Source organism: Lepidochelys kempii, chromosome 1 (genome assembly GCF_965140285.1).
Source record: "Lepidochelys kempii isolate rLepKem1 chromosome 1, rLepKem1.hap1, whole genome shotgun sequence".
In the NCBI taxonomy this organism is placed as follows: Eukaryota; Metazoa; Chordata; order Testudines; family Cheloniidae; genus Lepidochelys; species Lepidochelys kempii.
Window position 1 is genome coordinate 60079652 of NC_136380.1, and position 16697 is coordinate 60096348.

Sequence of the window (16697 nt, forward strand, 5' to 3'; positions counted from 1 at the left end):
CTCTAGACTGAATAAGAGCACTCTAAGTCAGTAGATCCCTCTTCATCATGTGTCCTGCCTGGAGACGACAGCTTTCATCAACCCCACAGCTAAAGGGGTCTAAGTCCATAACAGACATCCTGGCACTACCTGCTCAACAGGCCAGATATGTTACAGTATATAATCATCATGCTATATCAAAAAAGTCACTTTTATAACACTGATGAAAAACGGTACTCATGCAGCCCTGACAGGGAAAAATGCTGAGGGGAAAATCTTCTCTAACTGCTCATGAGTAAGGCTGCAAATCTTTCATGGAGGTCATGGAAAGTCACGGATTCCATGACTTTCTGGGACCTCCGTGACTTCCGCAGCTAACCACAGGACCACCCTGCTGGGGCTGCTCTGGGTCCAGTTGCACCGGCTGCTGCTCCAGTGGCCCCAGACAACGGGTCCCAGGTGCTGGCCCAGAGCAGTGGTTCAGGAGCAACAGTGGCGCCGCAGGCCACTCCCAGCCTGGCGTGGGAGTGGTAGGGCCCCAGGATGCCCCCTCCCAGCACACATGGTGGTGGCGGGGCCCTGGGCTGCCCCCCCACCCGGAGAAGCAGCGGTGGCAGGGCCCCAGGTGGGCCCCCCCCGAAGCAGGTAGAATTTAGTTAGGGATATTTTTACTAAAAGTCACTGACAGGTCACTGGCCGTGACTTTTTGGTTATTGCCCGTGTCCTATCGGTGACATTTACTAACAATACCCGTGACTAAATCGTAGCCTTACGCATGAGGTACAGACACACACACACAACCTACAGTGAAATGGACATGTGCAATCACTCAAAAAAGAAATTCAAGATACACAATTAGAGATTCTGGATACACACAAGATATTAAAGGAATTAGCAAATTAATTGCATGTGGAATGATATATGACTATGTTCTCTGTGGCTTGTTGCAAGGACACTGTCAAAATCAAGGTTCAAGATAATAAATATCAACAAAAATTCACAGGTTTCAGACATCTTAAATTTTGATGACTACAACACATTCAAAAACCAAGATATCTTGAAGATTAATAATTACTTCAACGTGTAAATAGTTTTTTTCTTGTAAAATTAAACTTTTGTGTTTTAAACACTATTACTTACAATAGCCTAATAACACATATATCTTGAAGAAATATTTTTTCAACTTTATTGAAGGGCCAAATCCTGCTAGGTGTTGTGTCCTCTTTTCCTACAAGATTAAAGTCACTGTATTTCACAAAATCTCCATTATAAATGTCTCCTGCTATGCTGAATTTCAATACATCAGTTCCTCTCCCCCAGGAGCTAATTCTTATTTATTTTTATTCTAGAGCCAAATCCTTAGAAAGATTAATAGCAGTGCTCCCGTAGGGTCTGTATTGAGACCTGTGCTGTTCAACATATTCATAAATGATCTGGACAAAGAGGGTAAACAGTGAGGTGGCAAATTTGCAGATGATACAAAATTACTCAAAATAGTTAAGTCCAAAGCTAACTGAAGAGTTACAAAGGGATCTCATTGAACTATGCGACTGGGTGATAAAATGGCAGATAAAATTCAATGTTGATAAATGCAAAGTAATGTACATTGGAATATATAATCCCAACTATACATATAAAATCATGGGGTCTAAATTAGCTGTTACCACTCAAAAAAGAGATCTTGAAGTCATCGTGGATAGTTCTCTGAAAACATCTGCTCAATGTGCAGAAACAATCAAAAAAGCTAACAGAGTGCTAGGAACCATTAGGAAAGAGAGAGAGATGATAAAACAAATTATGATAATGTCACCGTATAAATCCACCATATACCCAAACCTGGAATATTGAGTGCAGTTCTGATAGTCCCATTTCAAAAGAGATATATTAGAATTGAAGAGGTGCAGAGAAAGGCAACAAAAATTATTAAGGGCATGGAACAGCTTTTTGACGAGAAGAGATACAGACCGGGACTGTTCATCTTAAAAAAAAGATGACTAAGGGGGATATGGTAGAGTTCTATACATTCATGAATGGTAATGGAGAAAGGGAATAGGGAAGTGTTATTAACCCCTTCACATAACATAAGAACTAGGAGTCACCAAATGACATTAATAGGCAGAAGGTTTAAAACAAACCAAATGAAGTATTTCTTCACACAGTGCAAAGTCAACCCATGAAATTCATTGCCGGGGATATTGTGAAGGCCAAAACTATAAAAGGGTTAAAAATGAATTAGGTAAATTCATGGAGGATAGGTCCATTAATGCTATTAGCCAAGAAGGCAGAGATGCCACCCCATGCTATGGGTTTCCCTAAACCACCAACTGCCAGAAGGTGGGACTGGAAGACAGGGGAGGGGTCACTTGAAATTATCCTGCTCTTTCACTCCCTCAAGCAACTGGCACTGGCCACTGTCAGAGACAGCATACTTCGCTAGATAGACCACTGGTCTGACTCACTATGGCCGTTGTTATGTTCATGGTAAGGCATAAACCCCCAGAGTAGTCATGTTTTATCCTATAGAACAATAGTTCTATTTGCACACCAACGAATAGGATAACATTCTTTGGAATCCCTTTTCAAGGTCCTAGGACTAGATAAATATGTTGTACCCAGGCTCCTCCATACCTGACTCAGTAGTTGCTTCTCATCCTGCTCACATGCTATTTTGGCTTCAGTCTTGGTTTTCTCTATAATCAATTCTCTCCTCTTCTGAAATTCTAGTTCTTCCTCAGCATTTTCATTCTGCAATGTACACATCTGTTGAGACTTTATGCACACTGCTGGGGATCAGAAACAAATACCCAACTTTTTCTTAACACACTATAACAAGTAGTTTTGTACAAATACTGTGAAGAGCAATCCCACAGTGGTAGTGAACAGTGGAATGATAGGGTAGGAAGAAAAACAAACAAGAGTGCATTTAGCGAAGGGCTGCAGACTGTTCATCTATTTTTATGGCCATTACAATACTTGAAGTATTTGGCTCAATGGGACAATTGCAGGCAGATTTATGAGTGCAGCAACAAGCATAGTCGCCACAGTGAAGGCAAAGGACTACAGAGATTAAAAATAACTAAATCTCTGTACATTAAAAAAGTCCTTATGAGCTATTTAAAAAATTTGTGAAAGCAAAATTAATTTTACAAAATGATATGCGAAATTTTGAAAATAACTGCAGCTACATTTTTCTCTTGCAGACCACTAAACTTTGTTCATTTACTGGTCCAATAGCTAATGTAATTGGTGACCCATTTTCAGTGTCTCTCTTGGATCTTTTGTAATACAGTGACAACGTACCTGATAGATAGGAGCCTCCTCCATCTGCATTTGGCCACTGTATGTGGATATACAAAACACAACACATTAAATTTTGAAGTGTAGAATCTTGAATATGAAATTTAGCAAATCCATTATTTTTCTGAAAAAGGAATATAAACACACTTTACTGTAGACTCCTGTAATTCTAAATCTGTTGCTGGTTCCATGGGATACAGATTCACACCACTGCTCTCTGTAATATCCATGCTTAATCTGTAAGGTTTGAAATAAAAACAATGCACTGGGGTATATTTTTGATGAACGTTCTATTAAGTATTTAATTTTTAAAAATGGGTATATTAAATGATGGTTTTCTTCTAACTTGTGCAACTACTTACAACTCCTCATCTACACACCACTCACTTCAGTACCCAAATGCAAGACTACAATATTAAACCTTGGTCAGTAGGTTATACAAATTCTTATTCAACTGTACATATGCAAATCCAACAGAATACTAGTTCCCATTATTCTTTAGAAGTGGGTTGGAACTGCCAAAAATAGCAAAATATCAACTGGGAAAATAGTGCAACTTGCTCTTTACTGTTCAGACTATAGATATGTAATTAAGCACATCTTAAAATCACAAAGAAAAAGAATAACCTACATATTTTATTTTCTACATTTCTCTTTACTGGTTTTGTATATATGTACAGCATGATTGGCTATCCTGAACAGCAGTATTTGAAATAAATGGCCCATCTGAATATTCACAGACTTGAGTATTGCAAATATATTTGCTTCATAACATATATTCAGAATAAGAAACCTAGTTAAACTGAAATATTAAAACAACAATTCATTACATTTTTAAAGGTCTCTTCTTGGTTTGGTAGGGGAAAGGAGATGTGTACTGTTATGGGTTACAGCACTGAGTAATTAAGTGACAAACAAGACCTTCTCGTTGTTATGTTTAATTAACACATTTTTTAAACTAATTTTTTTTTTTTAAAATAGCAACGCTTGTTCCAACTGAAAGAGAACGCCTCAGGTGAGGTGCAGAAGCAATGCCACTTGGAATGTTGCATTTACTGAATCCAGAACTAATATGAACAAACTTTTCTAACTGGCAAGCTTATTTCTCTTTTACAAAGTAAAAACATCTGCTTTACCTATTTCAAAACTAACAAACATTTCTATAGAGAGAACTGTCCAGCACGAGCTAAAGTAAATTCATCTTCTGAACTAAAAGGGGAAATATTTTCAAAGTGAGCAGGCAATACATTCACTAGAACAACTGAAAAAACTGATCCTTTGTTCATTCACAAAGGGCCTGCTCCTACTCCCACTGGGCAATTGCAAGTATAGACTGGGGATTATATTCTTTTTCTAATGCATCCCTAGAAAAAGTTTAAATTAGGCTATACAAAGCATCAGAAAAACCATTGTGGGGAACAGTTCTGTACAACTAGATGGCTGGATTAATTAGCTTTTCTTCATCTATGTTTTCTATTACATTTACAGTTCCTGTTAACACAGTGGTTCCCAAACTGTGGGGTGCACCACCTTAAAGGGGTGTAGAGGAATGTTTGGGGGGGGGGCGCGTGACAGGGCCAGCCCCCACAGAGCGTGGGGAGGCACCTCGCAGCCCCACTCTGTCCCCTGCCCACCTCTGGTCCCAGCTGCAGCTCCGTTCCCAGCCCAGCTCTCGCCCCAGCTGCAACTCCACTGTACCCCCTGCTCTGGCCCCAGCTCCACTCTGCCCCTGGCTCTGTCCCCAGCCCCAGCTCTGCCCCCAAGCCCCAGCTGCTCCCCCAAGCTTCTCTGTTGAGCCAACTGTGCAGTAATGAAGGGGGGGAGGGGCATGGACAGATTCCATTTCTGGTAAGGGTGGGGAGATAGCGACAGAAAAGTTTGGACACCACTGTGTTAACATCATGGGAATCTAGTGCATACTATCCAGGGAAGATTATATCTAAGCTACTCTTAGTCAAAAGGTCACATAACAATTAATTTTCTTTTTTATTAGCTTGTCAAATTAAGAACATCTGATAACCCATTCCTGAAGAACACCTTGTATGCTAACAAATAACTTCAACAGACAAACATACTTTAATCAGAACATTCAGGTGACTGAATGACAGATGCAGGGATGAATTTAAATGTCAGGCCACAACTTTATTAATTTAACATGGAATAGGGGGGCTATGCACCACCCCCTGCTTTCACATACCAGACATTTAACTGGTTCCATTGTGGTGATACAAAACTCCCACCTTATAACCAATAACTCAGGTTAGACCCTTCTCAAACTGCCCCTAGGACTCTCCTCACTTCGGAATCCTCTCTACTGCTCCCTGAAGACTTCAGGTGGCCCCATCTCCTATAGGCATGAGGTCAACTAGCGAAACCCCATGTCTCATTTATTTCTGGGAGCTGACCCTTTTAGCATTTACCTACTAGTTGCGACAAACTAGCCAACCGTACCTTTCCTAATGTTAAACTTTCAAGTTCTATTGCTTTCAACCTAATTCAGCCTCCATAACACTATGACAAAGATTTAAAAAAAAACAAAAACCCACTCAGTCAATTTGACCCAATGGGAAAAATTCTCCCTCATCCCAAAACAGACAATTAGACAGTCCAGAAGTATGCTGAAAATACAACTCCTATGCTACAACTAAAGGGAAGGGGGGCAGGGCAGCTAACCAGTATAAGAAGCTATTGAAAAGCTTGGAGAAGTTTAAATGGTGGGAGGGGTATGCAAGAGCCAGTCAGCCAGCCCAGTCCCCTCACCCTCAGGCAATGGAAAGGTGAAGGATCCGAAGAGGAGGAGAAGCCAGACCCATCTTGCAAACTGTGCATTCTTGCATCCCCCATGCCCTTCCAGGCATCATGCCATATCCCCTGCTGTCTAGTTAACATCCCACATCGCATTCATGCAGGGCAGAAGGCATTTAGTCATGGGAAAAAAAAGAGCGAGAGAGCATTTTTTGACTTTGATCCTCACAGAATTTCCCATACAATGTATTACTTACAACAGGAGACCCTCTGATATGAGCATACCTGTTGGGATCTTGCAGCAAATCTACTGCTTCTTTTAAATGATCTATCATGGCTATATCAATACTTTGCTTATTTGATGTATTCGTTCTACGGTAGGAAACAAAGACACTAGGGTGAGTATCAAAGGAGTTAGAATTTAAATCAATGGGCAATATTTTCATTTTCAAATTGGCTATTTAAATTGTATTGCAAAACCCTGCATTTGTGCCGATTAATATACAGATGTAGGATTTGGCAATTTTCGTGTGGAAACTAGGAAGTCAGTTTAGAAGCCGATGAACTAAATAGTTATTCCCCCATCTATCATTTCAATCAATTTAAACAGCCTGACTTCCGACGCTGAAATAAATTTAATTACCAACAATTTTTTCCCTTGATTAATAAAGTTTATTGTTCTAGTATGAGGGAGACACTGGCAGGTTTTAAAATAGCATTTTACCCTTCAGTTTTCAATGTTTGTAGTGCTTTTAAAAGCTTTAAAAGCACCTAATTTTTGTTTATTCTTTTGGCAACTACTGATTTTTTTTTCATTTGAACTTTTGGCAAAGCAGAAACAAACACTGCTGCTTTGCTTAGCAAACCCTTCAATTAACAGTTCCCTTTCATTGTAACTTATCTGTTTCATGTATGTTCATCGACTGATAGTTGTCAGCACCAGTCTTGAAACAGTGGTTTTGAATTCACTATTATTACAAGGCCAGGAAAGTGTGTTAAAACATACACACACACACACCCCTAGGTTTCAGCATTTTTCCAATCAAATTATAACATTTTTATCATAGGTCAAACTTTGGCCTTAAAAAGGCTGACACAGCCCTTTTACAAATATTATTAGCAGATGTAATGTCAGTGTCTAGTTGAACAACACCTGCCCTCTCCTTAAATATAATACAGTATTACAGCATTTTAATATAATTTTCACTGTGTTAATCAATGCACTAAAAATACCAAAATGCAGACAAATTCTATTGTTATATAAATGTTATGCTTCCTTGTATACAAAACAAGAAGCTGGTAAGGAAATACTCAAAAGGCAAATTAAATTTAGGTCACCTAAAATTGATAACCAATATTATTTCATTATGTACATAAATGAATACTTACATTCCTTCTGTTTGCCAGTGTGCGTCTTCTTCTATTCGCAATAATTCATCACATTCTGCCTCTCTGCCCTGTGAACAGACATTATAATGAACATTAGGACAGAAATTTGCTATTAAAGTAGACAGATAATAAGTTTCCTCTTCTGACTAAGCACTGACCTAATTCCTTTATCAGTTTAGAGTAGTTAATTGAAGCAATCTAAAATCTGTGCTTCATTGCTATTTCTCCACCCCCAACCAAGAAACTGATTACACCAACTTTCATTAAATTGTCACATTTTATTGAGGGCAAAGCCTAACCTCATTTAAATATAAAAATAAGTCAACCAACTTGAGAATTATGACTGAATGCCCCCATTTTCTCTCATATCCTTCTGATGTATGCAAATAACCCACCAATTAAGCATGAGCCTAATTCTTCTCTCATTTACGCCACACTAAATCAGGAGTAACTCCATTGAAATCAGTGGATTTACACTGGTGTTAAACTCCCATATGTGGGAGAAGAATCAAGACCATTCTGTCACTATTTAAAGATAGATTAATACACAAAGAGCTCTGTTGCTAAGTGGTGCATGATCTGTTTTGTACTGTAGTTGTGATAATGTAAAGATGTGTGCTTGTGGGTGGAGAAAGAGAATAATTTAGGTCACTTCTCATTTCCTTGTTTCGATGGGTTTGTGTCAGACATGTGTACAGTAATCCTGAGTGCTTCATAACAAAGTTTTGCTCCATTCATTTTCTAGGTTTTTTTAATGTGTACTTGGGGATTGGCAATATATGAGGAAGGAAGGAGTGGAACACTGGGGTTGGCGATTGAAGTGCAGTAGGAAAATATTTATTTGTCAGCAGGTACATTTATATGATGAAAGATACACTCTTACAGACAAGTGTAGCTCCTCACGGTGGAGGTTGTGTGTGTGTTTAGTCCTCATCAATCAGGCTTTGTAGGTGCTCATCCAACCCTCCATTAATCAAACAAAATTGCGTTTGTCCACCACCCGTCAAACAGGTTAATTGCCCAAAACCCACCCTATGTCAATCAGGCTAGTTTGTACCCATCTTCCTACCACATGGTCTGGTCAACAAAGCTAGTCTGCACCTGCTCAGCTCCCCTCCAACACGGTTGGTGCACACAGTGCATACACTTTCAGTTATAATGTGAATAATGGCTACAAATCACATTCAATTCATTTTTTAAAAAAGAACCAGATCTTCTCAAGGCCCACATTTCTACTAAGTTTTGTGTGGATAGATAATACTTTAAAGCAATATTGGTTAATGATGAAAGTAGATCTGCCAATGATACATTTTAACCAGATACATTTTAACCAGAGCCCTAATTCAAAGGCTTCCTGTTAGAAAGTATTAAAAGAAACAAAACATAGACCTCATAGAAAATTTACATCATAAAAACTAATTGTGGGAAACTGCACACCAGTCTGTCACCTACTTTTAGGGGAAAAAAACCAAGAATTCGTGCCTCATTCTAACCCCATTTTATAACAGAACTCCAACTGTGGAGTTGCTACCAGGTGCATCCATAATTATGAACTGATGGTTAATATTTGTAAAGGTGCATCCGACACTTATATTTCCATTTGGCACTTTATACATTTGCTTTCATTTTCATCTCCAACATGCAGAAACATTGAATTAATTCAGGGGCCAGTAAGGACGGAAGCTGTCTGAAAGGATGTGCACTTGTACTGGCAGGGAATGAACAACAGACAAAAGGACTATTTTCAAGGCCATGCGTTTGGCACATCCATCTCAGGAACCCTGCACCAATAAAATGCAGTCTGATTCTGCCAGATGTATCACTGAATTGTGTGCACTGGCTTCTCTAACATTTCTCATCACAAAATATGACTTTATTCCCAAAGTCAGTGCCCAATACCACAAATAAAGCCATTCTTTTCATCTGTTATTTTTCATTAAGTGATTAATGAAGCATTTGATCTCTCCAATAGAAAATGCAGGTATTTTCTACAATGAAAAATAACTATGCTCCCCACCATATATTTCAGAAATCTGCATTAACCATTATTTATGTTAATTTATTTTAAAAGATGACCATCTGAAGCTTTGGGTATACGTACACAAATTAAAGAATAAAGCACACAAATTAGGACAAATCTCAAATATAAAATCCTCCCAAACCCACTAAAACTAAGGCCTTGTTTCTATTGCAAGTTGAACCATTTGAACAAGTTATGTTTTAAATCAATTTAGGTAAACTGGTTCAAACTCTCGTGTGGATATGATTCCATAATTTATACCAGCCTTAAAGTCTCCCACCTTCCCAAAATACATCTTGGGAAACAATATATAAGATCTGCAGTGTGAACTAAAGAGCCCAACAAATTCGAACTCTTGCAGATCGATAAGGAAAATGCCTTGCCTCAACCCCTCCCCCCCATAAAACCTGTGGACTGTTAGCTCAAGCACTTTTGCTAATCTCACCTGTCATTAGCATCAAGAGGGTATCAAAATCCACATCTGAGGCAACATTTTTCCCATTCTGAAATTCTTTAACAGCACCTCTCCATCACTGAATTAAGCTCTGCAACACACTCTACAATGAGGTGCCGAAAATGCTAGATTATAGCCAGGCTGAGGGCATTGTTGAGGGAATAGCCAATAGTTCTATAGCACACCTTAGAGGGGAGAAAGTTAATGCACAACAGGCATTTAATGGCAGCTTCTGATATAAGATCCAGTTTGAGGGAGGAGAGAGTAGAGTGAAGTCTTCCATTTCCTTCTACCTCACCATGTTGATTCTCAAGAGAAAAAACTGTCTCTATGCCTCTATGCCTATGTGTCCATATGTCAGGCAGGGATAACATTAATTACCTACCTCACAAAAGAGATGTGAAAATTAAGTATGTGATGTTTGTAAAGTGCTTTGGAGATGTAAAGCGTTATATTAGTGTATATTAGAGCTGGGCGGGTGAAAAAAAGTCAGGATTTTTAAATGAAAAATGCAAACCAAAACAAAATAGAAATTTTAGTTTCATTGACCCTTTCTTTTAATCCCTGCCCTTTTTCCAAGAGATGATACATTACATCCCATATAGCCAACATCCATAAAAAACTCTCCCTAATAATATCAGAGAATATCCCAGCAATAAACACTTGCCACATTTAGTGATACTGTAGGATGTGTTTATATATCCAGTAAGCAATAACATAACAAGCAACATGGATGTATTGGATAACTGCACATTTCAGATAGCTTTAGTCACCCTAGAAATGTAGGTATTTGATACAAGTAATTATATTTGAAATTGGTTGTTTTACAAAAACATTTTTAAATTAAGCAGTTTACATTTTCTTTTGCAGAGGCCACTGAGGGCTGAGAGCATTTGGGGATTTTTTTTACACTGTTCTTAATGTATATGCCCTCTATGGCTGCTACTGCAAAACTACCAGGGAGGCCCTGCCGTTGGTAGAATGACACCTGCAAGAGCGGTGCTGCTAGAGGAAATAGTGGGAAGGACTGCAAAAAGGCAAGTTCTTTTGCACACCTAGAAGTTCTTTTCCCTTCACTTCTAAGAGGTCAGGAAACCACATCCATTCTCTCCACTGTGGCTATCTAGCACTTTTCTCTCATAAAGGAATTTGATGGCAAGTACACAGGACCTCTTTGGATCATTTCCTAGATCTCTCGGTGAAAAGGTACAAATTGGTCAAGAGGCTATCCAGATGAGATGATCAATGGTCTCTTCTGGCCTTTCAATCTAGACAAGACCTGCCTGCCCAACCACAACATTACTGTAAAATGCAACTTCTTGTGACCATAGTGGAATACACTCGTCCTTAAAATTTGGCAAAACTGGCCAGCAAACAAATTCTCATATAAAAATAAACATTGTTCAAACCTTGGCATAAAAAGTTTCATAGAAATCCTACTATTATGGGATAAATGATGAAATCGGTCCAAAAATCGTGTTATGTTACATTACATAATGAACCAGCTGAAATTCATGAATTACAAAGTGGCTGTATTCATGAATGATTTATGGATTGTTTATAAGGATTTTACTGCAACTTTCTCAGAGAGATATTATTCAGGAATGCCAAAGATCCAATTCCACAATAAAATAGAGAGCAGAGGATAATGAAAATGAAGAACACGCAATTCAGAAAACTACAGAGAGGTACAATGGAGCAACCTAAGAGAAGTCTCAGACCAATTCTGAAAACAGTCAGAAGTGTAAGCTACAGTATTCCCTTGGCAGATGCTATTTACACAGCTGGATACAACATAGCTAACAGCCAAAGTGTTCACTAACCCTTGCAGCAATACAAGAGTGATATTTTCACAAAGATTAACCAACTAACCATGAAGGCAGTGAAAGGGGCAAAGCAGGAACAATGGCTGACAGTGTGCATTCTCACACCTACTGTAAAGCCACCTTAGTTTTCACTAGTAATGATGTAGATTACTACAGTATATAAGAGAAATATAGATGAATACAATTCCAAAGTTTCTGTTGGGGAAACAGCCCATGGCTTTCTACATAATTCATTAAATTTATCCATAGCTCTAACTCCTCCATGACCACACACACCTTCCTGCTATCTGTGCTACAAACAGACTCCTATGAGAAAGGTAGTCACTGAACCTTATTCACTATATTTTTCAGGAGAAGTACATCCTTACGCAGCTTACCGAACAGCAGATGATATCCTTTGTCTTTGGAGATCTTGACGTTTCTGCTAAGATCTTTACAAACTAAATGCACATTTATAACCCATCATCTTTTGGCATCACTGTAGCCTATGAATGCATGAAAACACTGTCTAATTAAAAATATAAATGGAAATTATTTACCTGTAATTGGAGGTTCTTTGAGATGTGTGGTTCCTACCTGTATTTCGCGCGTGCACTCCATGTGCCTGAGACTGGAGAATTTGAAATGTCGTCTGTTGGTCCATGCCTGTGCCCTGGGTTTCTGGCGCTCAGTACCAATGGTATAAGTGAAGGTGTGGACCGACTGCCTCTCCAGTTCCTTCTCTACCGTGAACCCAGACATGATCCAAAGTGGAGGGGAAGGAGGGCAGGGAGTGGAACACAGATAGGGAGCACACATCTCACAAACCTCCATTTACCAGTAACTAACCTCCATTTCTTCTTCAAGGACTGGTCCCTATGTGTATTCCACGGGCGGGTGACTGTGGAAAGAGGAGGCGGTGAGAAGATGCTGGTAGTCTAGAGATCTGTAATACCACTTTCCCAACAACTCATCTGAAAAGGAGGCTTGGCTAAAGCATAATCCTTCAAAGAGGTGTGCACAGAACTCCAGGTAGCCACCCTAAAACTGCCCAGGGAGTTGTGCTAACTGATTGCAAAGAAGATGCAGCTAGAGGTCCACTTAGACAGCCTATGAGCTGATCACACTTGTCCCCATGATCGCTCTGCCACAGGGAGAAAGAAGAGAGTTTTCCTAATAGGTTTAGTTCTTTGCAGATAAAAAGCTAAAGATAATCTGACGTTGAGGGAATGAAGTCTCCCCTCTTCACTGGAAGCATGAGTTTTTGGAAGAATACCAGCAAGTGAATTGATTAATTTATGTGAAAGTCAGAGACTACCTTCGGGGTGAATTTTGGATGGAAGTGAAGGGAAACTTTTTCCTTATGGAATGTGGAATATGGTGGGTCGGTCATGAGTGCTGCCAGTTCACTCATCCTCCTGACTGAAGTGACTGTGATGAAGGTGGTGACCTTCATTGACAGGTTGGACACTGAACATGTAGCCAATGATTCAAAGGGTAGTCTGGTAAGTACTGAGAGAAAAAGATTGAGGTCTCATTGCGGTGCTGGCTTTACTACTGGTAGGAAGATCCTAGTGAGACCCTTCAGAAATCTGGCAGTTATCGGGTAAGTAAATACAGAATAGTCCTCTACCCAAATGTGGAGGGCACTGATTGCTGCTAGGTGTACCCACAGCAAGCTAAAAGAAAGCTCCGATATCTGAGAGTGAGGAGATAGCTCCAGAGACAGCAGATATCCAGGCTATTTTCTAGACTAGCTAGTTTTGTTGCATCCAGGTACAGAAACACCTTCATTTAGCTAAACAGCATTGTCTCATGGAGTCTTCTCTGTCGTGGTTACAAACAGTTTGAACACCCTTTAAATGTGTACATGCCAAGACTCCAAGTCTGATGCCCATCCAAATACCAGGCTACGAGGTGAAGAGGGTTTGGGTTGGGATGTCTGATTCTACCATTCTCCTGAGTTAGCAGATCTGGGAGGGGGCGGATGCTGAGAGGAGAACGGGCTGACATTTGCAGGAGGTCCAGAAACCAAAACTGCCTGGGCCAGTTGGGTGCAATGAGAATGACGCACGTTTTGTCACGGCACATTTTCCGCAGAACCTGCGGGACCAGTGGAATGAGAGAAAAGGCATACTTCAGGTGGTCTGTCCAGGATAGTAGATGTTCTTGTTCATTTGGGAGGTGAACAAGTCCCAAGATGGCATTCCCTACTCAGGTGATGATTTCGTTTAGGACCGAATAATGAAGTTCTCACCTGTGTTCTCTCTAAAGTGTGTGCCTGCGCAGCCACACAGCAGACCATCAAGGGCCGGGCATCAACCACAAACACAGGTGAATGTGGAGGATGTGTAGGGTGGGTGGGGACAGTGTGGTGAGGTGGGGGACGGTGATGGGCTTTGAGGGAGCTTGGGGCATGCACAGCTATGGGGGTGGGGGGGAAACATATGCCTCTCCCCCAGCCCCAGCTCCGGGGCTGCAGCAGGGAGAGACGCCTCTCCTGTGGCCCCGGCCTCAACCCCAGGGCTGCGGCGGGGATGGGAGAGATGCTTACCCCCGGTCCCAGCTCCGGGGCTGCGGCAGGGACAGGAGAGACGCCTCTCTACTCGAAGATGTAGCCAAAGTGGATGACATCTAGAACACACTTGTATGTTGTTATAGCCCTCCAGTTGTGGAGGAAGTATGCCACCAAAGCTTCAGGGAGTAGTTAGGGATGGCATCGATGATGGTTCTCAGTTCTCAAGCATCCCTTCAAAAGTAACCTTTAGTTGGTAGAATGGGTTGGGTGGATGATGTCAAAGTGGATGGGGTTCGAAACCTTTGTCTTTGCACCTTCTGGCACTTGCATGGTGGGTCATATGGGATCGGTTGGTAGAAAGGCTGTGGAGCGAGCCTTGGCTTGTATACCTGTTAATGTTGTTTCCTCTTCAGGGCCAGAGTATATATGCACAGGGAGTTGCGGGTAGTCTTGGAACCTTTTAGTAAGTGTAAAGACTCATCTGTCTTCTTGTTAAAGAGGTAAGATTCATCAAAGGCCAGATCCTCGGTAGTATTCAGAACCTCAGTGGGGAGCCCCAAAGATGGAAGCCACAGAAGTCACTGTGTCTTGAAGTGAGGTCTTTGCTACCAGTTTACCCTCATCGAGAATGGCTTAGAATTGGAGTTTGTCTTTAAATTACAGAAATTTGGAGTAGTTTGTAAAATTACACTTAGCAAATCTAAACTGGAGGCTGGTAGATGAGAATATCTTCCTCCCTAGAAGGTTGAGGTATTCAGTATCCTTGTCTGCATGGGTAGTCTTAGCTTGTTGCTGCTTGGACATTTCTGTGGCTGCTTGAACTACTAAGGAGTTGGGGATTAGGATGGGTGAACAAAAATTCTGTCTCTTTCACAGCTACAAAATATCTCAGCCATTTTAGGGATAGGGCTGCAAGATGTGCTTGTGTGCCATCCCACCCTGGCTGGTTCCATGACCACCTTGTTTACTGCAGGATGTCCAGGAGCTTATGCTGTGTATCATGGGTCTCCTTAAGTGGGATATAAAGTTCGGTTGCCACCCTTTGCAAAAGTTATTGGCATTGCCTGTGGTCATCAGGCAGGGATGGTGAGGATGGCATGATAGCTTATGCTTGTCAATATGGTTGGTATCAGTGAATCTTGCTCAACATCTTTCTCTTCCATGTGCTCTGGCAGAGCTGGTTGCTGTTGTCTAGGGGAAGAGGGTCAAGTCAGACTCGTGCATGGATCCAGGGTATCATGCTAAGGGATCCCATGGGCCCCCAAGGGTCCCAAATGCTGCTTGAGGGGGACTCCAATGTTTTGGGTACTCCAGGGACTGCTGGTAATGTACAGAGGGGTCCTTCCAGCCTGAATCCCACTGGGGCCTCATGGTTTTCTCCATGAGGTACAGTTTAAGCTCTCCTCCCTCTCAGGTTCACGAAGGAAAGGAGTGGCAGATGCTGAACTTGGTGGAGATGTGAGCCTCCCTCAGGCAGCGAAGGCAGCATTGATGGTCATCGCTGACCAAAAGGAAATGGAGGCAGGATACTAAGTTCTTAAACCCCAGAACTTTGGGCATAGTCCTCTTTATACTAACTGTGAAAAGCTACTAGAAAAGTACCAAAAACAGTAAAACACTAAGAATTAACAACACATTTACAGATAAAAAGACGAAGATGCTTCAGACACAGAGGATTCTACTCAGACCATGTGGCGGTAAGAAGGAACTAGAGAGGCAGTCAGTCCACGCCTCCCCTTATAATCTCGGTACCGAACATGAGGAATGCAAGGGTGCAGGCATGGACCAACAGGCACTACTAGTAAATTCTCCAGTCTCAGGCACATTAAGTAAATGTGTACCACATATGCAATATGCACAGGGACCAGAACTTGAAGAAAAATGTAAACTTTTACTGATGAACACATCTGCTAGTTAAAAACAACAAAACAAAGAAAACAAAGGACAGATTTCAAGGGTTAGGGTGAGGGTTAGGTTAGAATAAGTGTTGTGGGTAACCTGACCTTACAGCTTTAAAATTACAGTTATGATTAATCTGCCTATGTTTGCCCTCTATGGCTCTGCACTGATGAGGATGAATATCAATTGCACTTCTCTTATTAAGAGCAAGGTGCCAACAGTTTATCACTTCTGCTTGCTAGGAAGGTAGTCATGAGATTTTTTTCTTTTAAAATTGATCAAAAACTTGCCTTGATGTAGCTCATAAATTCAGTCGTGAGGGGATGTGATCCTTCAGCAAACTGGTTTCCTGCTTCTCTTGACTTATTGTGAATCATAAGAGAAGGTCCCTGACGAAATTCTACTAATGAGAAATGAGACCAAAAGACCCAAAAAGATATAAAAATTATTTCTGATTCAGCTTTTTCAACTTTGCATTTAAATCAGAGTCACCTAAGGAACCTTTTAAATTTAGTAGGGCACAGCAACACAGCCTAAAATGAAATCCAAAAGGTACAAGAATGATAAAAACAGGGAGGACGACTTTGGCCT

General features: G+C 40.8%; 1 protein-coding gene across 21 annotated transcripts in view; it reads right to left on the bottom strand.

The window, feature by feature from the left end:
* Positions 1-16697, bottom strand: part of LRCH1 (leucine rich repeats and calponin homology domain containing 1) — a 228118-nt gene that overhangs the window by 51975 nt on the left and 159446 nt on the right. For 15 of the 21 annotated variants that reach the window (XR_012158918.2, XR_012158930.2, XR_012158934.2 and 12 more), the window contains exons 9-14: positions 16397-16509; positions 7411-7478; positions 6307-6393; positions 3424-3513; positions 3280-3316; positions 2608-2724 (exon numbers count right to left, since the gene is read on the bottom strand). Coding sequence is in view for 13 of the 21 variants with exons in the window: in XM_073344300.2 (XP_073200401.1) it covers positions 2608-2724; positions 3280-3316; positions 3424-3513; positions 6307-6393; positions 7411-7478; positions 16397-16509 (512 nt within the window). In the remaining 8 variants the exon portion in view is untranslated. The remainder of the gene's footprint in view (positions 1-2607; positions 2725-3279; positions 3317-3423; positions 3514-6306; positions 6394-7410; positions 7479-16396; positions 16510-16697) is intronic. The other 6 variants (XR_012158919.2, XR_012158939.2, XM_073344415.2 and 3 more) reach the window with 4 other exon arrangements.